The sequence below is a fragment of the Mus caroli genome, unplaced genomic scaffold, assembly GCF_978045245.1.
Source record: "Mus caroli unplaced genomic scaffold, Mus_caroli_1 scaffold_8, whole genome shotgun sequence".
Taxonomy (NCBI): Eukaryota; Metazoa; Chordata; class Mammalia; order Rodentia; family Muridae; genus Mus; species Mus caroli.
The window spans coordinates 18092788-18116611 of record NW_028227263.1 but is presented as its reverse complement, the minus strand read 5'-3'; the positions used below and the strand labels follow the sequence as shown (position 1 = coordinate 18116611).

Sequence of the window (23824 nt, the reverse complement as noted above, 5' to 3'; positions counted from 1 at the left end):
TTGTTAGGGAAGACTTTAATCTTTAGCCAAAAGCTTTCTTTTTTCTGTTGCCAGGTACTAAGTTTTCTAGTCTCCCTGACTTTTGTGACCAGCATTTCATTTCTCTTATCTTTTTTAGAAAATTTTCTGGCTCCTTATTTCTTAACTGCAATGGAGATCTCATATAATGTCTCTCTTTCTATCTATATATATCTCTTTCTTGTCTTTGCTTACTTTGAATGTTATCTAATTATTACATCTATATTCTGTCACTTAACTTTTTTCATAGTTCACCTCTTTTTACTGTTAACCTATTTCTTTTGAGTCTGCTGAAGCTTTGCTCTCAGTTCTTCTTTGCAGACCTCTATCCTTCATCAGAGCCTGGCAGTTAGACTCGTAGGTGTTCCTTACCTTGGACAGAAGAAGCCCCAAGTGAGTGGTCTCCCTCACCGGAGCTTAGAACAAACTCACGCAGCTCAGGGCAGTGCCTGAGAAGAGAAAACACATGGGGCAGAGAAGGGAGTGCAGTTCTCACATCTAGCTACACCAGACCACTGATATTTCAAAATGAACACAATTTTTTTCTGTTTACAAGAGACAGGATACAGGGGACAGGAGAATGAGCCTTTCTCCCACCCAGGAGGCAGGCAAAGGCTGAAAACAGATCCTTAGATGTGAAGAGCCCAGCGCCGAGTCTCCGCTGCGTGCCGGAATGCGGTGTAAACTCCTGGGAGTGGCAAACAAACGCTGGCAGGCAGAGGCAGCAATTTAACTATTTAACTACCTGATAGACACCTGGTGCTCTCTGCACTGTCTTTGGGGAGGGAGCACGCAGCCAGGCCGGCACAAGGGAGTGCGGGTAGACTCTGGGGGGGGGGACCAAAAGAGGGACGCTGTAGTCGGCCCCTCCCCAGCTGTGGCAGGCTTCACGGCCACTCCGGGACTGGCAGGCGGGGGCCGGCAGGCCGCTGCACTCACTATCAGCATTTTACAACTCATTCGCAGGGCACAGACAGCCTCCGTTGCTGCTGTGTCTGCAGAACTCAGAACCTCAGCACCACTGCGGCAGCTCTGGATCTCAGAGCTCTTTTGAGCAGCCTGGGGAGGACCTGCCTGGTGGTTTTCTTTCCTTTTTAAAACCATTGCTGACAAATTCTGTCCTGACGTCAGTCCAAGTCTACAGTCGACAAAGGGTTAACACACACACACACACACACACACACACACACACACAGAGTCTTGTCACGTGACACAACCAGCCAAACGCCACTTTCTGACGGGGTCGGATTCCACATTGACTCTTTTTCCTGATAGGGGTGGGATTCCACATCCACTCCCGATCTGGCAGAGAGAACACTCTCTCTCTCTTTCACTCTGCCAGGCAACAGCCAGGTCTTTTTGACTGTTCTGTACCCTGGGCACTCCTTCCAGGGTCTCCCTTGGAACATCTTTTTGGGGTGCAGACTGTGAGGCCATAGACAGTCGTCCTCTCACAGCCACTAGGGTCCTTACGGTCCACAGTGGCAGCTGCCAGAATAAACCCACAATCTCAGAATACACAAATGCAGCAGTTCCACACCTACACACCCAGCAGATTGTCCCATTTCTAGAATAATAGCAAACACAACAAGAACAGACACAAGACTTGAGACAAAAAGAAAAAACCAAAGCACGAGGTGGGACTCGAACCCACGATCTCGCACGGGGTCCACTAAGCGTCCTTAGTCCTCCCCTTGTCCTCCTGGGACGTCTCCCAGGGCGCACAGACGGTGGACACCTGGACACGTCTGTCCTTGTCCACACCCTACGCTCCTACCCGGAGCGCGGTCTCACTGTGCACATTGCACACTGAGCGTCTGCAAAACCGAAACTGCGATCGCACCAGATACAGAATAGCCTACCTGGCCTCTCAGAAACTAACAGAACACAGACACCAGACCAAAGCAGAACAGTAAATCTTACTTCTGAGTGGGTCCAGGACTTCTGGGTAGTCGCACTGATTCCCGGCCAACGCACCAAATGAAAGACTCCAAAACTCCCAAAGGGAGGCACTTACTCAGGCCTCGGGACAGCCGCGCACCCAAGAAGACACTGAGACCGAACTTAAGATGTATAGAGAGTAAGATTTAATACAGCAACGACAAGAAAGCACATAAAAAGCACATATACCAGATATCTGGGGTCGAAACTCATGCAGCCAGCAAGGTGCAGAGGAGATTCGGCAATTGGCCCAGACTTGTCACAGGCTTTTATGGGAGAAGGGTAAGGGGGGAGCAGGGCAGTGAAAGTACAAATTTGCGTCACTAAGGTGTTCTGCTAAGGGGCTTTACATAACCAAGGGGTCGTGTCCTATATTTTGGCAATGTACTCGATCTATTGGAACATTCTGGGGTAGTACCAGGAGGCCCCTATCTCAAAAATGTTCTTGGCATAGTCTTTAGTTGGGAGGGGTTGGACTGAGTTCGCTCCCTTATCTCAGAAATGCTCCTGGAACCGTTCTCACTTGGGAGGGGGTCGGACTCTGGGGTGAAGAGTTTAAGAATGTACTCTGAGGTAAAAAGTTCAGGAGTGCAGTAATTTTCCTCTTTCATAGGGAACCTAGAGGGATGGTTATGAAAGACCTCCGAAGGGAGATCCTCACTCAAGCCTCGGGATAATAGTGCCCCAAGAACTCACGAGAGACCAAGCTTGATGCAAACCACATGAGGCTTTATTCGGGGAAAGCCAGAGCTCTGGGGACAACTCATATCCCACGCAGGGGTAGAGGAGTCGACCCCGAGGGGAAAGTGGTCTTAGTTTTTATAGGCCCTCGGGGGAAAGGAGAAGGAGGAGAGTAGGGGATTTCCAGAGCTAAGCAATGTCTATTCTCAAGAAATGGGTATGGGAGGGGTACATGGAAAGAGTCTGGTGCAGGTGCAGCAACTCAGGATTGGCCGGGCTGTGGTTGCTGGGGAGATTTTCCGACTCTTTCCCAGCAACCAATATCACAACCACCTGGCAGTGAGGTGCAGCAGTGGGCACACACCTGGGTTCAAGGAACGGTCAGAACATTGGCAGACACACGGGTTCAAGGAGTGGCCAGAGCATTGTGCACCTCTATTTTTCTACATGAGTGAAGCTACTTCTGCTAACAATGAAATCTATTTTGCCAATTTCAGGGCTTCTGTGACCTTTTACATTCTGTCAGGATCTTTCAGTTATGGGGGATGTTTATCCAGTCTTAGGAGAGTTGGCTGCCTCTTTGCTGTCCAGGGTCTGTGGAGCCATCTGAGGATAGGTCAGAAGGGACAAGTCCAATAGGAACGTGTGTCTATGAGAGGAGATTGGAGCATATGAAGGTCGCTTCTCTGGAGCTGTCCTGGGTGTAGTAAGCACCTAGACTTGACAAGATGCTGCAACACAATATTATAGGTAGAGAATAAGAGTAAATACATTTGAGAGAAAAACATTTTTTTCTTAAGATATACTTTTGAAACCCAGAGGAATCCCACCCTCTGGAATAGGTTAGGCAGATGTACGTATCTGGATGGAGTCTATTTGGTCCATGAGAGGTAGAGCTGACTGGGTTTCCTGTAACTTATAAGTTTATAAAAGAAATAATAGCATGAGTTAACCACATGAACAGTCTTTAAGATGAGCCTTTTGTGGGGGAGAAGGAATAAGATTAAAAAGTTCGATCGTAGCTGGGCAGTGGTGGCGCACGCCTTTAATCTCAGCACATAGGAGGCAGAGACAGGTGGATTTCTGAGTTCGAAGCCAGCCTGGTCTACAAAGTGAGTTCCAGGACAGCCAGGGCTACATTGAGAAACCCTGTTTTGAAAAACAAACAAAACAAACAAAAAAGTTTGATTTGTAGTGGAATATTTTATTAGAGTTAGGCAAACTTATAGGAACTCAGATAATGTTAGGACAGTGGCATAGCAAAAAGAGGAAGTATGAAGCATTTAGTCAGTGGAAACAGAGTTTAGGTAAGGAGATAACAGATTACATCTGTGAAACTTTTTTTCTCTAGCTGTCAATGTAGTCAGAAGTCTGGGGAACAAACAATAATTTAGCAGCTATATTATTTAAAAAATGACAGAGTCTACTAGCCAACAGTTCTCTGTGATCTCCATGGTCTCTACAGCAACTTGGGCAGTCAGTCTGGCTTTCAAGCACAGAAGATGCAGGCTTTTTCCTCTGTGGAATGGATATGTGTGATGTGAAAAATGGCTCACCTTGGTTTTAGCCAGGTCACGTGACTCAGAATATCCAGTGTTGTCCACTGCGTGTTTCAGTGGTGATCACATCACAGTCCAGGCAGCATCCTGTAGCTGTGTCCACATCTCCTCAGACTTCCTGGGAGAAACTTTAAAGGATTTTGGGAATTCTGTCCGTCATAAACTTAATAATTAACAAATTTCTTACAGATTGAGCGCTGTAGGTTGGTTGTAACTGAATAGAATTTGATAGCAGTCATCATGACAGGATAGGAAAGAGAACTGTAGGTAACTTTGACAGGTTGGGAGGTATAGAGAAGTACATTGTTGTATTAGCAAAGAAACATTCGGCTAGGACTAGAATAAGAGCTAACAGCCGTGGCCTGAGATCAAACTGTACTGGCAGGCAAGCCGTGGGAATGGCTAAACTGTGGAACACACAGCCAGGGGCCCACAGGTCATGGCCCCCAGGGCCAGTAGGTTGGAGCAGAGCTGTGCTATGGGCAGCTGAGGCAGAGGACCCTGTCAGGTGGCCTGCAGGCCGCTGCGGGGAGGGACTTCCTACCCTTGAATTCTTTTTTTTTTTTTTTTTTTTTAAAGATTTATTTATTACATATAAGTACACTGTAGCTGTCTTCAGACACACCAGAAGAAGGAGTCAGATCTTGTTACGGATGGTTGTGAGCCACCATGTGGTTGCTGGGATTTGAACTAAGGACCTTTGGAAGAGCAGTCGGGTGCTCTTACCTGCTGAGCCATCTCACCAGCCCTACCCTTGAATTCTTAATACTTCTCTTTTTGTCTAATAAATGCTAGGCTTACAGCCACGTGTTTTTATATTTTTACCTTCTTTTATTCCTTTTTTTCTTACTGTATTTTTTAGACTTATTTCTTTATTTCATGTATGTGGGTATACTGTCTTCAGACACACCAGCAGAGGGCATCAGATCCCATTACAGATGGTTGTGAGCCACCATGTGGTTGCTGGGAATTGAACTCAGAACCTCTGGAAGAGCAATCAGTGCTCTTAACCACTGAGCCATCTCTCCAGTCCCTTATTGTTTTTTTTTTTTTTTTTTTTAATGATTCCCTTTGCCATGTCTCAAATTTTTCTGATTTTTTTCTATAAAGTATCATCTTGTATTAATTGTGCTTATAAAATGTTTTGTTTTTAATTTCTTATTGGTTCTTTGTGACTTTCACATCATGAGCCCAAACCCCCAGTATCCACTCTCCACCCTTACAACCTCTCCCTAAAAGAAAAAAAAAAAAAACAAAACAAAAAACCTCACTGTGGAAGCTGTAGTGTGTCACAGTGTGTCACAGTGTGTCCCACAGCACACTTCTCTACTTGCAAATGTCCACTGCAATGAGTCATTGGTCTGTTGCAAGGCATCTGACTTCTGCTACTCTATCATTCCTGGGACTTCACTGAGATTCCTCTTGGATATCCTGTCGTTGCCGGTGTTATGGAGATCCTGTAGTTTTAGATCTGTAGGACTGGCCCATGCCCTCCAGCTGTTCATCAATGGGGTAGATGTTGGGGTGGGCCAACTCAAAGTCCTGCATCTGAGCCTGAGAGGTGTCTGGGCTGCTCAGCCTGCCAGCTTTTCCGCTCCCACACTACCAGGGCATGGTCTCCAGCGCTGCCTGGCTAGGCTGTCCAATGCCGCAGCCAGCTCTCAGGCTCTCATGGTCTCATGCCTACAGGGTGGCTCACCGCTGGTGCTCATGCCATCAGGACCACCGCTACTGTGCTGCCCAGACAAGGTGTAGGCCTACTCTCCTGGGTGCTGTTCCTGGTGAGGGACAGGTTCAGTTTTCCCACCTGTCATAGGTGACTAGGGACGAGGAGGGATGGGAGAAGGGGGCATCTCTCCTCTATCAGGGCCATGATGAGGCCCTGCCATCATCATCATCTCTGCCTCAAACAGCAGACAAGTTGCTGGGACCAGCTCTCCCACGCTCATGCCCGAAGTGCCGGCTCACGCATGTTCCTGCCAGCTCTACCGTGCTGCCGGGTGAGGTACAGGGCCATACTGTGCTGCAGCAGGTGGGGGACAGGTCTAGTTCTCACACTCTGATGGCCTTGGGACCAGCTCTTCGCCTGTGGTAGGTGGCAAGGCGGGGGAGGTAGGGGGAGAGCATTTCTCCCTTCTCCCTCATCCATGCCACTTCCCAGGAGACAGGTGGCAGGGCCAGCCCTCCCATGCTCACACCCTTGGGGCTGGCTCATCTGCAACTTCTACAACCAGGGCCAGCTCTACTGTGCTCCCTGGGTGATAGTGGGACCTGTTGTTCATAGTACTGCAGCTGTGCAGGAGTGGGGTCAGCTCTGCTGCTCTCTACAGGGCCAGCTCTTCCAGAATAAGTAGGTGAGAGGTCGGGCCAGTTCTGCACAACCTCCATACATCAATAACGACAGGATAAAGAATTTGAGCCAGGGGCTGGTGCGATGGCTCAGCGGGTAAGAGCACCCGACTGCTCTTCTAAAGGTCCTGAGTTCAAATCCCAGCAACCACATGGTGGCTCACAACCATCCATAAGGAGATCTGACTCCCTCTTCTGGAGTGTCTGAAGACAGCTACAGTGTACTTACATATAATAAATAAATACATCTTAAAAAAAAAAAAAAAAAAAGAATTTGAGCCAGGCTGTGGTGGCTCGCACTGTGGGGCAGTGAGTTACACACAGACAGCCTGGTCTCCAGTCGAGTAAAGGGTCTGGAACTCTGGGGACCCGATGAGTCGTGATTTTCATCTACATGGGACAGAAGGTATTCCATCATGTCTCCTGGGCCCCTGGCTCCTATCGAAGTTACTGCCCCCACAGCTCCTCTGCCCCCCAACACCCACAGGAGAGGTGTGTGGCTATCAGTCAGGTAGGACCAGCACCAAGCCTTCCCACATGCAAATAAGGTTCCCCCCAAGCTCTCAGTCCAAGCCAATAAAAGGTACTTGCTGTCGAACCCAGAATCACCCCCAGAACTGTATATAAATCCTATCCAGGTAACTAAAGGGGTGCGAGAACTATTCGGTCATCTGATTCTTTTGTTCTAAGAGCTGTGACGCTCGAGATCAGCTCTCCTGAAGTGCTGTCTGAGGCTCTGCCGCACTCCTCACTGACTAGTGGCCCAACTGAAGCCGACTCAGTGCAGAGGGGCTCGGCTCGGAGTTACGGAGTAACCTGGAAGGCATGGCAGAGACTTCGCCTCCCTGCCCGCACTCGCTTCCCTTCGCCGGAACCCCTGCACCAGGCCTGGTCAGAGATCTCCTTGGAAAGTCTCTGGTACTCAGGCCCACATCTGGCACCCGACATGAGGCTCAAACAGATGCGACTGCATCGGATACTGCAGGAAGGTGAGCCCCCCACACTCTGGAAACAATCTGCCTTTTCCTACTGTGCTGTCAGCGCCATCGCGTGGATTTAGACAAACTAAAGGGGCAACTGAAGCCTCCTGGCCAGAGCTACTCTCTGGTGTTGGTTGAAGCTTCCTCTGGCCTCTGTCTAAATCCCAACAGCCCACAACAGGCGTTGGCAAAAACTCTCTATCTAACTTCTTAAAACATAAAGAAAGGCAATGGTGGCGCACGCCTTTAATCCCAGCACTTGAGAGACAGAAGCAGACGGATCTTTGAGTTCGAGGCCAGCCTGGTCTTTAGAGTGAGGACAGCCAGAGCTACACAGAGAAACCCTGTCTCGAAAAACCAAAAAAAGAAACAAAAAACAAAAAGAAAACCGGTAACGCGGCAGCCACTTAAAAGCCACAGGGCGGCTGCCAGTTCTTAAATCTGCGGGAAGGCGTTCTGGACCTCCGTGGAATCCCCCGAAGCCAAATAGGCTAAGGGAACATTCTCATTGGACAAGAGCCTTTCCTCTTTTCTATCATGGGCAACTCACCATCACATAGAAAATCACCTCAGCCGGGCGTGGTGGCGCACGCCTTTAATCCCAGCACTCGGGAGGCAGAGGCAGGCGGATTTCTGAGTTCGAGGCCAGCCTGGTCTACAGAGTGAGTTCCTTGTCTTGAAAAATAAAATAAAAATCAAATCAAATCAGATCAAATCAAGACAAACAAAACAAAAATATTCCCTCCAACCAATAAGTGTCCGGGCTGGGGGCAGCGCATGCCTGTGATACCAGTAGTCAGGAGGTCTGGAGATTTCATCTTGTCGGAGTCAGAAGGGCCACCAACAAGGAGCCGGATGAGGCCAAATGCTGGGGATTGTGTGGGAAAAGAGGAATGAGTTTGTGCAGTCACCATGGCAGCCGGGATGAAGGGTCTTCAGAAAGGAAAGCAGAGCTATCCCAAAGACTGGGCTCTGCTACGCTTGTGTAGATGCCCAGAGAATTCTAAGTCAACATATCAAAAAGAAACCTGTGGGGCTGGAGAGGTGGCTCAGTGGCTGCTCTTCCAGGGGACCTGGCTTCAGTTTCTAGCATCCACAATGACAGCTTACAATTGTCTGTAACTCCAGTTCCAGGGGATCTAATGTACTCTTCTGGCTTCATCAGGTACTGTACACACACACACACACACACACACACACACACACATTTATACACATGAAATAAAAATAAATCTACCCTGGCATGGTGGCGCACGCTTTTAATCCCAGCACTCAGGAGGCAGAGGCAGGCAGGTCTTTGAGTTCGACACCAGCCTGGTCTACAGAGTGAGTTCCAGGAAAGCCAGGGCTACACAGAGAAATCCTGTCTCTAAAACAAAACAAACAAATCTAAAAAAGGAGACCTATGTACTGCCATGTCTACTGCTGCACTGTTCATGATAGCTAGGAAGTAGAATTAGCCTTTATAAATGTCCATCAGTGGGCTAGTGAGATGGCTCAGCGGGTAAGAGCACTGACTGCTCTTCCTAAGGTCCTGAGTTCAAATCCCAGCAACCACATGGTGGCTTACAACCACCCGTAATGAGATCTGACGCCCTCTTCTGGTGAGTCTGAAAACAGCTACAGTGTACTTATAAATAATAATAAATAAACCTTAAAAAATATTTTAAAAAAATGTCCATCGGTGGATGAATGGATAAAGAAAATGGGAATTTTATGCAGTCATTAAGAAAAATTAAAATATGACATTTTCAGGAAAATAGTGAGACTGGAGATCATTATGTGTGCAAACTTAGATGAAGACAATGCCATGTTTTCTGTCACACAGAGAACCTAAGTTTAAATTTAACCATGTATATTTATATGTGCGAGGAAGAATGCTTAAAAGAGGTGATGAACAGGAGTGTAGCAGAATGCATGTGACAGGAAAGCCGACAGGAGGAGGGGAGCGAGAGGAGGGGGATGGCATAGGAAGGGCAGTGAGGCGAAAATGAATGAGAACGGCATGTAAGGGCACTGAGCAGAGTCCACCATGAACCCATTATGCTGTATTCCAATTTTCAGGATTAATAGAAAGTAAGCATTAAATACTATTTTAAAAGCCCGAGAAGAAAAACAGCCATAATTACTGTATTGATATCGACTGCTAATTCTAATACCTCTCCGTGAATCGTCTTCTGAGTCATTTCAGTTGATGGATTATCTATGAATCATGTCTTTTTGAGACCTTGTATATCTGCTCACCTTTCATTAGATGTCTGGCATTTCTGTGAGTGGGTGTGTGTGCCTATGTGTGAGCATTTGCATGAGGTGTGTATGAACATGTGTATGTGCACAGTGTGTGTGTGCACATGAGGTGCCCATGTGGGTACGTGTATGCAAAGGCCAGAGAGATCAGACTCTTGTGTTCTCCCCTAAGAGCTATACATTTTGGTTACACAGAGGATTGCAGTGGGACCAGGCTACTTAGGCCCCAGGCCCCAAGGCCCTGCAAGGCGTCTCTGTCTCCCTAGCGCTATGTACAAGTGGATACCACCACACTCAGCCTTTAAAATGTGCGTTCTGGAGGTTGGACTCGGCCCTTACTCTTCTGAGACAAGTACGTCACCGAAGGAATTATCATCCAGCCACTCGGGCATTTAAACTCTGCCTCTGCTTATTAAAGATCTTTCTCCTTTACTTTTTTTCTTCCTTTCTCTTTCTTTAAATTTTGTAGCTCATGCTGTAGTAGAGGCTGGTCGCAAATTCTCTGTCCTACCTCAGCCTTCTCCGTGGCACTGCAGACTCATGCCAGCAGAGCTAGCGTAGGTATCACTATTATTATTTATCATCATTCTTACCTTTATTTATTTATGTGTGTGCACGTGCACACATGCAAGCCATAGTATGAATGTGAAGGTCAGAGGACAACTTCGGGCGTGGAGCCCCTCCTCCCATTACACGGGTCACAGAGATCGAACTCAGGTTGTCACCTTTCCCTGCTGACTGGCCCCCTTATAGGTACCTCTTTTTTTTTTTTTTAAGATTTATTTATTTTATTTATATGAGTACACTGTAGCTGTCTTCAGACACCCCAGCAGAGGGCATCAGATCCTGTTACAGATGGTTGTGAGCCACCATGTGGTTGCTGGAATTTGAACTCAGGACCTCTGGAAGTATAGTCCAGAGGTCTTTTAACTGCTGAGCCATTTCTCTAGCCCCATATAGGAACCTTTTATTCATATAAATCTTACATTTAGTTTACAATGTAGTTATACTACTTGGAAACAACTTGAGTCTTTTAAAGATCTATTTATGTGTATGAGTGTTCTGCCTGCCTGTATGTATGTGAATCACCTACTTGTACCTATGGAGGTCAGAAGCCTGTGGCACATTTCTTAATTGTTTTTCAAGGCAAGACTTCTCTGTGTCGTCCTGCCTGAACGTCATTATGCGCATCAGTTTGGTCTTTAATTCATAGACCTCCGCCTGCCTCTGCCTTCCAAAGGCTGGGATTAACAGAACTACCCCCAGCTTGAATTTCTTAAAAAAGAAATTTACCAAACCCTTTTAAATACAAAATTCCATGGTACTAAATACATTTATAAGCCGGATGAGGAGCAAACACTTGGAATTCTAGTAGGGAGATCCCAAATTCAACCCCAGCCAGGACTACATTGTAAGACTCAGTACATATTACAGGGTCAGCACAGTGGCTTGGTGGGTAGAGGCGCTTGCTGCCAAGCCTGAGGATCTGGGTTTGATACTCAGGACCCACACTGTGGAAACTGAGAACTGACTCCTGAAACACACACATGCACACGCACATGTGTGCGCGCACACACCCACACACAGGTATGCACACACATGTAAGATAGAGGTAACATTTTTATATGCAGTTACAGTGCTACACTGTCAACCTCACTCTCCATTTGGGAACTATTTTATAAGCCTGACACCTACAGAGATAAAGTTTGGAGCTGTGAAGAAAGGATGGACCATCTAAAGACTGCCATATCCAGGGATCCATCCCATAATCAGCTTCCAAACGCTGACACCATTGCATACACTAGCAAGATTTTGCTGAAAGGACCCAGATATAGCTGTCTCTTGTGAGACAATGCCGGGGCCTAGCAAACACAGAAGTGGATACTCACAGTCAGCTATTGGATGGATCACAGGGCCCCCAATGGAGGAGCTAGAGAAAGTACCCAAGGAGCTAAAGGGAACTGCAACCCCATAGGTGAATCATTATTATGAACTAACCAGTACCCCAGAGCTCTTGTCTCTAGCTGCATTTGTATCAAAAGATGGCCTAGTCGGCCATCGCTGGAAAGAGAGGCCCATTGGACTTGCCAACTTTATATGCCCCAGTACAGGGGAATGCCAGGGCCAAGGGGTGTGGGTGGGTGGATGGGGGACTGGGGGGGGGGAGTGTATTGGGGACTTTTTGGATAGCATTGGAAATGTAATTGAGGAAATTACCTAATTAAAAAAAAAAAAAAAAAAAAAAAAGCCTGACACCATAGTTACTAAAACATGAGCCCAGGTTTAAGCTCCCTACTCTTTTCTGGTTACTTTTCTTCTAGTTTATGTCTCTGAATTTGCTTATTCTAGGTGTCTAATATAAGTGGGATAATATGTTTGTCTTTTTATTTTTTCTTATTGTTGATGTGTAAGGGTATTTTGCCTTTGTGTATGTCTGTGCACCATGTGCATGCAGTGCCCGCAGAGGCCAGAAGAGGGCACCGGATCCCCTGAAATGGAGTTACACGTGGTTGTGAGCTGCCAAGTGGGTGGGTCCCTGGAAGAACAACCAGTGCTCTTTTTCGAGACAGGGTTTCTCTGTGTAGCCCCGGCTGTCCTGGAACTCACTTTGTAGACCAGGCTGGCCTCGAACTCAGAAATCCACCTGCCTCTGCCTCCTGAGTGCTGGGATTAAAGGCGTGCGCCACCACGCCCGGCTCACAACCAGTGCTCTTAACAACTGGCATTGCTCTAGTATTTGTCTTTGTGTCTGACCTATTTTACCTAATGTAATGTTTTAGAGTTCACCAATGTTAGGTCAGAATTTTGTTCCTTTTTAAGACTGAAGAACTATCCCATTCCATACACACCTGTTATTCTGTCACTTAGCACTCCTGCTGACAGACATAGTAGACGAGGTTTCCCTCCAGCTGCTGAGTGGGTTACCAACCAGCTCCCTTCTTCAGTGCCTTGACTTTTCATCAAAAGAGTTATGTGGTGGGCATCTACCTTCCTCCACCGGCCCCCTTCCTTCCTCCTTGGCTCCCAAGAATAGAGGGACTCTATAGAGAAGGTGGAGGCACATGCCTTTAATCCCAACACAAGGGGGCAGGGGCTGGCAGATCTCTGAGTTTGAGAGACCAGCTTGGTCTACAGAGTGAGTTCTAAGAAATCCAGGACTTCAGAGAGAAACCCTACCTCAAACACAACAACAAAAGTCGTGAGCTGGTGACGCAGTTGTTTTGTAAGTTGAAGTCATGCTAAAAACCCATCCCTCTCCCTTTCTTTCTCGCAGTCTTGGTCACGACGGAGCACACTGTTCTGGAACTCATTATGTGACCCAGGTTATCCTTGAACTTCTGGTAATTCTTCTTTCTGCCCCAGCCTTCCAAGTGCTGAAACTACAGTGTGTGCCTCTTCCCTTCCCCTACATATAATGTAAACATGCTTAAAATACATATTGGTATTTTATATAAATGTATATACTCACATATAATTGAATATATATGTATATGTTAGATTTTAAGTTTTATTTTATAAGTGTTTTCCTTGCATACAAGTTTGTATACCACATGTATATGGTGCCTGTGGAGACCAGAAGAGGGCATTAGATCCCCTTGAACTGGAGTTATAGACTGTTGTGAGCTACCACGTGCATGGTGGAACTCAACCTGAGTCCTCTGGAAGAGCAGCAGTGTGCTTAATCACTGAGCCATCTCACTAGTGTGTGTGTGTGTGTTCACCAATGCTCTCTGTACTCTACAAGAAGCATCTGTTGTCGGGCAGTGGTGGCGCACGCCTTTAATCCCAGCACTTGGGAGGCAGAGGCAGGTGGATCTCTGAGCTTAAGGCTAGCCTGGTCTACAAAGTTAGTTCCAGGGCAGCCAGGGCTACATAGAGAAACCCTGTCTCGAAAACAAACAAACAAACAAACAAACAAACAAACAAACAAACAAAAAGCAGCAGCATCCTGTTCACCAAATGTGTACTGAGCAGAGGAACAAGAAAGAATGGTCTGGGGCTGGAGAGATGGCTCAGCAGTTAAGAGCACTGACTGCCCTTCCACAGGTCCTGAGTTCAATTCCCAGCAACCACATGGTGGCTCACAACCATCTGTAATGGGATCTGATGCCCTCTTCTGGTGTGTCTGAGAGAGCTACAGAGTACTCATACACATAAAGTCAACAAATAAATCTTTACAAAAAGAAAGAAAGAAAGAAAGAAAGAAAGAAAGAAAGAAAGAAAGAAAGAAAGAAAGAAAGAAAGAAAAAGAGTGGTCTGGCCAGGTGAAGTAGCCCTGGCTTTTAATCCCAGCACTCAGGAGACAGAGGCAGGTGGATCTCTGTGAGTTTGAGTTTAGTCTGGTCTACAAAGAGAGTTCTAGAGCCGGGCGTGGTGGCGCACGCCTTTGAGCCCAGCACTCTGGAGGCAGAGGCAGGTGGATTTCTGAGTTTGAGGCCAGCCTGGTCTACAAAGTGAGTTCCAGGACAGCCAGGGCTATACAGAGAAACCCTGTCTTGAAAAACCAAAAGAGAGAGAGAGAGAGAGATCTAAAACCACCACATCGAGCGAGACCGGTCTTTAAAAAAAAAAAGAGGGAGCCTAAGGATCTTTTTCTAGTTCTTCTAGTTCTGTTTCAGAGGCCTCAGTGCCCCTGTTGGTCAGTCAATACGCACAATGGTGAATCGGAGCCTGATGGGGCTAAAGTTGAGCACACCAGGAAGTACTGTGAGGACCAACACCCACTGCAGCATCCAACTACAATGCCAAGGTCTCCATGTCATGGGAAGGCGATCTAAGTTTAATAAGCAGGGGAGCTGGGATTTAAATCTTCATGCTCTTCGTCTCTAGAGCCTAAGCTCTTAACGGTACTTGTAGATGTAGTTAACCCGAAGGGGCTAACGTCTTTAATCAATTAATCATCAATCAATTAAGCAGTTGACTAATTAATGGTTTGTGTGCACGTGTGGGCATGCCTGTGCTACTGTGCACATGAGGAGACTTCCTCCTTGCTTAGGGCGTGTCCTCGTTCGCCACCGTGCTGGGTGAGCTGGGTTAGCTGTCCTGTGACTTCTCTTGTCTCTGCTCCCTCCTTCCTGTATCCGTCCGGCATTATGGTTCAGGGTCGTCATGTCTAGCTTTTCTCTTCTCCTCCTCCCCATTAGAGTCCTATCATTACAGAGCTGCCTTCCCAGCACCAAAAGGCCCAGTTGTGAACACATAGGCTTTCCATCCCGAAATCAAGCAAGTTCATGGACAATGACAAAAATTCTACAAATAGTCATCTCTGAAGAACGTTCTGGTAAAATTTGAAAAGTAGAAATCCTAGAAGCCATTTCCTGATCAAAATGAAACTGACGATAATATAAAATCTGCCCTTTAGAAATGTAGAACCACAAATATCACCTTAAATTTTCCGTAGGAAGCTGGGTGTAGTGGTGCACACCTTTAGTCCCAGCACTTGGGAGGCAGAGGCAGGCTGATCTGTCTGGATGAATTATTCCAGCCATGGGGTGAGTACAGGTTATTTACCAAATGGAATACTGTGAAACCAGCAAGAATCATGTTGAGAATGTCAGTGACATACAGGCTTTGCTTCTTAAAGATGTCCTCTTACTGAATAAGTAAATATTTCTTTTGTAAAATGGAAAACCTCGGACTCTGCCCTTGTGGCTCAGGTCAAAAGGAGTCTTCTCCATAGAACTCTCTGGATTTCCCCCACCAGAGGCAACCTGGCCCCTCCTGGGATTTCTCAGCATCTGACTTTCTCCAGTCTCTGAAAATGTCTGCCTTTGCTGTGACCACTCAGCAGGCAGGACTGAGGCTTCTCTGTGCACCAGCCTCTCATAAGATGTTCCAAGATGTTCCACTAGACTTGAACCCTTCTCCCTGGTGTTAGGGTTAGGGAGGGCTGGGAAGTGTTTGGAGGTGACATATAGGCTAAACAGATGGGCACTGTAAGAATATAGATCGCGGGGGCTGGTGAGATGGCTCAGTAGGTAAGAGCACCCGATTGCTCTTCCAAAGGTCTGAAGTTCAAATCCCAGCAACCACATGGTGGCTCACAACCACCCATAAAGAGATCTAATGCCCTCTTCTGGTGCATCTGAAGACAGCTACAGTGTACTTACATATAATAAAATAAATAAATCTTTAAAAAAATGTTTTAAAAAAAAAAAAAAAAGAATATAGATCGCAATGAACCCCAAGTATGGCAGAAAAAGGACCCTGGTCCTCAAGCAGTCCAGCAAACTCGGGAAAGAGTCCGTGTGTGACCACCACAGTGTGGCGACCTGTTTGTTTGGAGAAAGGTCCCAGGAGCAAGTGGTGTGGATCTAGCCAAAATGAAGCAGGGAGAGGGTGTTTGCTGACACTCCCTGGGCTTGGGCTGCTAAGTGCAATCAAGGCAGGCATGCTCTCAGATGAACAAGGAGATGTTTGGGTTTGGGGACCATCTGAGAAATCCCCAGTGGCAACAAACAGCTGCTTTAGAAAGATCCAAAAGGCACTGCAGCCTTCCAAATCATCTTTCTGGGCTGGCAGAACAGTCATTCTAAAACTCAAGTCACCCTGCCATCCAGGGGCCTGCTAAGAACCTGTCAGTGGCCTGGTATTCCAGGCCCCACGTGGTCTGTCTCCACACACCTCTGCACCCCTCACAGAGGGAACACCTCAAAAGTCCCTTTTGATGCCTGTTTCCTTGACTACAGTTCATCTTCATTCAGCATTCAGGGTGTGCTGACAGATGCCCGGAATGAACCATGCCACTTTACTGAAGTTAAGATGAAATTTGAGCTTCTACATTTTTTGCTTCATCTTGTTTTATGTAGATGGGTGTTTTGTCTGAGTGTGTGCCTGTGTGGTGTATATTCAGTATCCTTGGAGGCCAGAAGAGGGCATGAGGTCTCTGGAGTTTTAGATGGTTGTGAACTGCCATGTAGGTTCTGGGAACTGACCAGGGTCCTCTGGAAGAGAAGCCAGTGCTCTAACCACTGAGCCAACTCTCCAGCTCTAAATAAACTTTAAAAAACTGTATTGCACACTTTCAATCCCAGACCTTGAAAGGCAAAGCAGGTTAGTCTGAGGCCAGTCTGGTTTACATAGCTCAAAGAATCCCCGGTCTCCATGGAGAGAGACTGTCTCAAAAGACGGTCTATCACCAGGTAAACAGACAGACATCGTGTGCCTCCATTGGGACACTGGCACCGTCACTTGTACCCTCTTCTAACCATGGATATATACCACATATGTAATCACAAAGAAACAGCAGACAGACCCAAAAGGAGAAATAGTCTATTCAAACAGAGAGGAAAGAAACTACGCCACATTAAAAGATACGAGCAAGAAAGCACAACGCATGGTCCACATCATTCGCAGACGTGATTTGTCCTAAAGGGAAGATGCTAATGAAGGTGACTGGAGAGACGACCAACAAACAGTGCAGAGCCACCAACCAGCGATAAACCCAGTGTGGCGGGCAGGCGGGCGAGGCATTACTGTAGGGGGTCTCCACTGTGTTTTAAGTGTGAACAGACACAACGTATGCAACTCATTCTCAGAGTTCAGACTACGGGCTATGAGGACACATCACAGTGAGACGCGGGTGGTGACTCGGGGGAACAGAACGTTTACAGGTCAGCCAGGGAGGCTGCGGCCAAAGTGTGCAGACATCTTTTGTGCCACTCTCATAAGGTTCCAGTCATTTTGAAATTGTCTCCAAATAAAAGGTTAAACACCAAAATGCAAGTTCCTTACCGTGGTCTGCAAGGTCCATGACACCTTCCCCACCCAGCCCGGGGGCGGGGGGCCAGGCTCAGTCCAGCAGCAGACCTCACTGCTGCTGCCGATGCCAACACGGTAAGCTCCTTCTCCCATTACCCAGGATTCTCTTCTCCACATACGGGCACATGTTGTCACTGTCCTAACACACCCCACACTTTTTTACTGAGCTCTTTCACTGCATTTGGACCTTTCTCTTCATAACATTTCTCACAGTTATAGTGTGTATTTTGTTTGGATTTTTTTTTTTTTAAAGACATGGTCTTATGTAGCCCAGGTTGGCCAAAGATAGCTGAACTCCTGATCTTCTTACCTCCGGCTCCTAAGGGCTGACATCATAGGTGTGTGCCACCATGCCAGGCTAGGCGTTTGTATTCAGGGAACACTGGTTATATCTGCCCTCGTTGTTAGGAGGAGGCCTCCCGAAGTCAGGGCTCAGATCTGTTTTGCTCACGAATGTATCTCCCGCACCAGCTGCTGAATCTGGCACACCACTGGGCACTCGATAACCCGCTGATAGATGAAAAAGGTGAACCCCATTCTCTAAGTTCATCTCCAACCGGTTAGCAATTCTCAGAAAACGTATCTCAAAGTTCAACAGTAGTCTCAATAATTTAATCAAGAAGCATTGACTTTGAAGGATCCCTAGACTGCCTGCTGGCCGCATGCGTTTGAAACCCAAAGACCAATGTAAGGAGTGGGACCTTACAAGAGATGGGCTGTGGAATGCCACTGAATTAGCAGGGAACCTATACCCCAGGTTCTCCAAGGGACACTGAGAAGCCAAGGAGCTGACTAGGGTGGTGTTTGGAGAGGCAGTCTGGTTAGAATGAGAGGGCCCTCGTTTGGGTTGAATCTAAGGATGGTGCCCAGAGGAGCCTGACCTAAGGGTTAAGCTGGGGAGTGATGTCTGGAGACGAGGCATGAGGTCAGGAGCAAGAACTGTGTCTGAGGTCGAGAGGAGGTCACTTAGGATTGGAACCTGACTCTTCTGCATGCTATCCTTGTTCAAGATCAGCGAGCTGAGACTGGCAGGTGGAGGAACCCCAATCCAGGTGAAGGGCTTGGATTCTGTCCCCACAGGACCTGTGCAGCCTTGGACATTGGACATGATGTTCCCAAGGCCCAACCTCTGATCTGCTAACTGGGCTAGGAATTACTTTGTGAGGCTAGGCTTTGGTCAGGATCTTGGCGAGTTGCTCCGGGAGGGCAACTGCATTTGGTCTGCACACTCCAGAATGAAATCTGTACTCGTGGTAGGAGGGTGCATGGCTGCCAGCGATGGAAACACTTGCCGTCACTTCTCACCTGTTGTGCACACAGGCCTTCCTGCTATTTGAGTATTTAAAAAGACAAACAGTGGATACACATGTTCACAACACTGTTCTTTATCCAGAATCTTTAAACAAGAAGAGGGGTTTGTTTTTTTGTTTGTTTGTTTGTTGTGTTTTTCCTGAGGTGCTAGATATGAAATCCATGGCCCTTGCTCATGCTAGGCAAACACTCATCTACTTTAGCCCCCATCTAGCATCCTTCTTAAGATTGGACCTGCGCTCTCCCTGCTCCCAACAGTGTAAGCCATAGGCACTGAACTTCCCCACTTCAGTGCAGCAACCCTCACCGGAGGGCATGCCCCCGTTGTCCACCACTGCACAACACAGCACCTCCCCTTCAGCCCAGCCACACTGTGTGCACAGAAGCACACCAGGCCCTCTCCTTGGGCATCCCACTAGTGTCTGACAGCAACTTCCTATCTCTCCATCTCCAGAGGAGAGAGGTAAACACAGATCACTTCACAGCTTGGAAAGCACCCAGCATTTCCCTCTACCCTTCATCCTCACAACTGCCCTGTGAGGTAGATACAGCGGGTAATGCCTACGTGGGATCAAACACATACCGTGGACCCTGCTTTGACTTAAGCGGGTCATATGTGATCTCACTGAAGCCACAGCCCTGTGAAATAGATTCCATGTCCCCATTTTACAGAAGAGAAAAAGCCAGCGGTTAGAACTTGCCCCAAATCAAAGAGGTAGAAAGTCGTGTAGCTAAGATTTGAACCACAGTCTGTCTGACTCCAAAGCCATGCTGGTAACCCTTCCACCAGATCACTGTAGGAAGCAAGGACATTACTTTGTAGGTAGGATGTTACTCACTAAACTGAAGCTCAGAGGTGAGTGCTTCAGCAGAGGGCTCATGCCAGGGCCTGGCTGAGCTGGAGCGTTCTGGCTGCAAGGAGCAGATTAAAGGTGTGTGCCACCATGCCCGGCCCCTGCTTTTGTTTTTGTTTGTTTGCTTGCTTGTTTGTTTTTTTGAATCACAAAATCAATCAGCAAATAAATTGGGGAAACAGGAAACACACTGTCGCTAACAGTCCTCTAACAGCTGACGTTCATCAGCACAGAGGAGTCCTGGCTATACGGAGCCACTGTGTCAGGTCAGAGAGCAGGAAGGGCTGACAGACACATGAACTGAAAGCAGACATCCTTAGAATTTGGGAGCCGGGCTGGTGAGATGGCTCAGTGGGTAAGAGCACCCGACTGCTCTTCCGAAGGTCCAGAGTTCAAATCCCAGCAACCACATGGTGGCTCACAACCATCCATAACGAGATCTGGCGCCCTCTTCTGGAGTGTCTGAAGACAGCTACAGTGTACTTACATATAATAAATAAATAAATCTAAAAAAAAAAAAAAAAAAAAAAAAAAAGAATTTGGGAGCCAAGAACTGAGGGGTGCCGTGCTAGGCCAGTCCACTCTTCTGTAGCCCTGACATTAAAAAGGCGTGCTCCTCTGCCTGTGGAATGATTCTCAGAAATAAGATAAACATGAATGTGTTCACATGCATCGTGTGTTTTATACAAATCCCAGGGTGTTCTGAGAAATGATGCATTTGGAAATAAGTCTTTATATCCGCGATTTCAATTCATGACTCTGGAGTACCATGAATCTAATTGGATCCGTAAACATTGTGTTATTCAACTACTACCCAGTGACACACACTGGCAGTTTCTACCTTTTTGAATATTTAAGGCTTGCAGCTCTTTTAAACTACTATGAACTGTGAGTTTCTTAGCTTTTAAGATACAGAGAGTTATGAAAAAATACAAAGTAGGACTTTCTGGACCTCCCCAGAATTCCTATGTTTCATTTCTGAATCTTGAAAACTAGTATCTGTGTTTGAAACGTGAAAACTTCTGCCCCATTGGTAGCTCAGAAGTCTAATTAATATATGTTCATTACTTGAAGTTCCCCAGTCACTCGGCATGACAGCCATGGCTCCTGGGAAGCCTCCATACAGGAGCTGCACCTAGATGATGCTTCCTGTATCAGTGGCACTCCAGAGAGGAATCTGAGGGACCCAGGGGCTGAGCTCAAGTCACTGCCCTTACCAGTCAATGTCCATGTCATCTCAGTTATGGACACAGAACATCTGCTTACCTTATTACTTAAAAACCAACCAACCAACCAACAAACAAACAAACAAAAGGCCTAAGCTGGGTATGGTGTCGCTCACCTTTAATCCCAGCACTGGAGAGGCAGAGATAGACAGACCTCTGTGAGTTCAAGACTGGACTGGTCTAGTGGGTTCCTGGCCAGCAGAGGAAGGAAGGAAGGAAGGAAGGAAGGAAGGAAGGAAGGAAGGAAGGAAGGAAGGAAGGAAGGAAGGTAGGTCAGGCAGAAGAAAGTTAAAATTAAAAGTCCTATGTAATTTGCCACTGAGAAAAATGGATGTTCCTTCAATGAACGCCTCAACGAGCTCACAGCTGCAGCCCACCTGCATGCCCAGCACAAGAAGCGGAACACTAGCAGGGACTGTGGAGTCAGGTGGGTAGACCGGATGTGAATGCTGGCTCTGCCACAGACAGGCTGTGTGACTTGGGGCAAGCTCTTTAACCTCCTGGTTGCTTGTTTTCTATATCTGTAAAATGTGAAAGTAACAGGATCTATGACAGGAGTGCTGTATTAAATAAGTCCCACAAGTTGCAATATGTAGTATAGTAAGCTCTCTCTGTGAAACAGGAGACGCTACCTCCTGGCACAACAGACCCAGTGAGTTGTTAAGTCGGAGGCAAGAGGTTGATGAAAGCCCTTGGAACCACTCAGATGGCTCGTCTGCCATGAGTTTCTCAAAGTGGGTAGTTTCCAGGTAGATTTGGCAGTGCTGGACCACATGTCTCCATCCATTCCTGGGGCAGGAGGCTGTGGCCTGGTCTGAAAGGTCACTGGGCCATGTGCGCCCCTCGATTGACCTGAGGCAAGGTTGGCACCCTGGTTGGCACATGTCTTCTGGAGCCACGGGTTAATTAGCAAGCCCAGAGTCCATAGGCTCGTGGAAGCGGGGGAGGCTGCCAGGTGCTTGCTGGAGTGGTGTCTCTACACACGGGCAACTGCCACACAAGCGTGAATCTTCACACCATTCACAAGCTGTGGCATTACCTTTTGCCCAGTGCTTCAGGGGTTGCTCGCTGCTCAAGTCTTGCTGGTAGGGCCCCTCACCAGTGTAGATACTGTAGTTCTAAAGGTCGAAGGTCACCTCCAGGGGCCATGCCTGGCCCTTTGGTGGATGGCTGCCCTAAGTGTGTGAGGAGGTGACCAAGTTGGCATAGGATCCACCATTTTGTGTATTCAAGTTGCTTCTAGGCATCACCTAGAGATGTCCCCAGACATTCCCTGTCTGGGACCTGCCCTGGTCCAGTAGTTTTGGACCCACAGCAAGCAGGATGGATCCATAATTTAGGGACAGGGACAAGTGGAGAGCTGGCTGCCGACCTCCACTGCTGGCTGCAGGTGCCCAGCTCCAAAGCCCTCTTCACCCTTAAGCAGTGTGGGTAAATGACTGGATCTTGGGGCAGCTAAGGAAGACCTAAGGGCCTCCCCTTGTGTGATGGGACCCGCTCACCTCCCCTTCCCTTGTGGTATCGTCCTGGGTGCCCTCTGGGCCTTGCTCCCACTTCCGGGAGCTCTGGGTTCCGGAACTGTGGAAGTCGGCCGAGCATTTGTCCGGAGGCCTCTCCTGGGGAGAAGCCTCCTAAGGGGCTCTGTTTTCAGGCCTTTCTCTTGAAGGGCTCTCCTGGTGAGTCTCACGCCGGAATCCTGCAGGGAGAAAAGGAAATCTGGGTAGTTGCTCTACAAGATGCAAAAGACCACAGAAGTCTGTGACAGAAGGTGGGGGGGGGACGGACCGCAAACAGCTCTTTTGTGTTTTTGTGTGCATGCCTGTTTGTGTGTGTGCAAACACATGTAGAGAGGAGACCTTTGGGTGTCTTCTTCAACCACCCTTCACCTTAATGTTTGGGACAAGATCTGAGCTAGGCTGGCTGTTCAGTAAGTCCCTTGGCCCCACTTGTCCCCACCTCCTCAGCGCTGACATCACAGATTTGTGCAGCCAGCCCAGCTTTAAAAGAAAAAGCTAAGCGTGCTCATTGGTGCCTGTAATCCCAGCACTTGAGAGGTAGAAGCAAATGGGTGGATCTCTGTGAGCTCAAGGGTCTAGTCTACTTCAGGAGTTCCAGGACAGCTACGGCTACTGAGTAAGACACTGTCTCAAAACTAAAGCAACGAGCAGACGAACCCCAAAAGAAGGCATTGATTTGCTTTGTGGGCATGGAGGAGAGTGGAGGTTCACCCGTGGAAATCAGAACACAATGATACACAGTGCTCTTGTCCCACCACGTGGGACAGAACTCAGGCTGTCAAGTCTGGTGACAGACACCTTAAATGGCTCAGCCATCTCGAGAACATTCCCTCCCCCCCCCCCAAGGCATTCATGTGAGCCATCAAACGTGCCAGGCAAACAATTTACCAAATAAATCTATTTCTGTGTTCTGACAGAAGCGGGAAGTTGAAGCACAGCCTGGGTTGGAGAGCTGAAGGAGCTGTTTCTGCAGAGAGACACTGTGGGCTTGCTTCTCAGTCCCAGGATTTCCTTTCCCTGTGAACCTGGGCGACTGCATATGTTAATGTACAGGCTCTGTGGGTGGCGAGTTGACAGACCAGAAGACAGGACACATTTTACCTTAAGACATTTTCCATCTGTCTGTGGTGGAAGACCTGTCCCTCACCCCCTACCAACCCTGCTATTCATTATTTAAGTCAACAGGAGTCTTTAGAGGGAAACGGGCCCAGTTCCTTAAGACAGAAAAAACAAAACAAAAAAAAAAAAACAAAACAAACAAACAAACAAACCAATAAGGATGTCTACAGCACCCTGCTGATACCAGAAAGCGGAAGTGTTTCAAGGATGTCAGGTGCAGCGATACAAAGATAAAGTCAAGCATTAGATGGTGGTCACTGT

The 23824-nt window shown here is 47.5% G+C and overlaps 1 protein-coding gene across 3 annotated transcripts in view; it reads right to left on the bottom strand.

Annotated features, from left to right (window-relative positions):
- Nucleotides 1–3169: 3169 nt before the first annotated feature.
- The window catches only part of Bcl7c (BAF chromatin remodeling complex subunit BCL7C), a 64241-nt gene continuing 43586 nt past the window's right edge, over nucleotides 3170–23824 (bottom strand). Inside the window, exons 6-7 of one of the 3 annotated variants that reach the window (XM_085841288.1) lie at nucleotides 22430–22623; nucleotides 3170–3371 (exon numbers count right to left, since the gene is read on the bottom strand). In XM_085841288.1, the coding sequence (XP_085697414.1) occupies nucleotides 3290–3371; nucleotides 22430–22623 (276 nt within the window). In that variant the 3' untranslated portion in view covers nucleotides 3170–3289. Of the gene's footprint in view, nucleotides 3372–17759; nucleotides 22624–23824 lie in introns of those variants that run through there. The other 2 variants (XR_015047806.1, XM_085841289.1) reach the window with 2 other exon arrangements.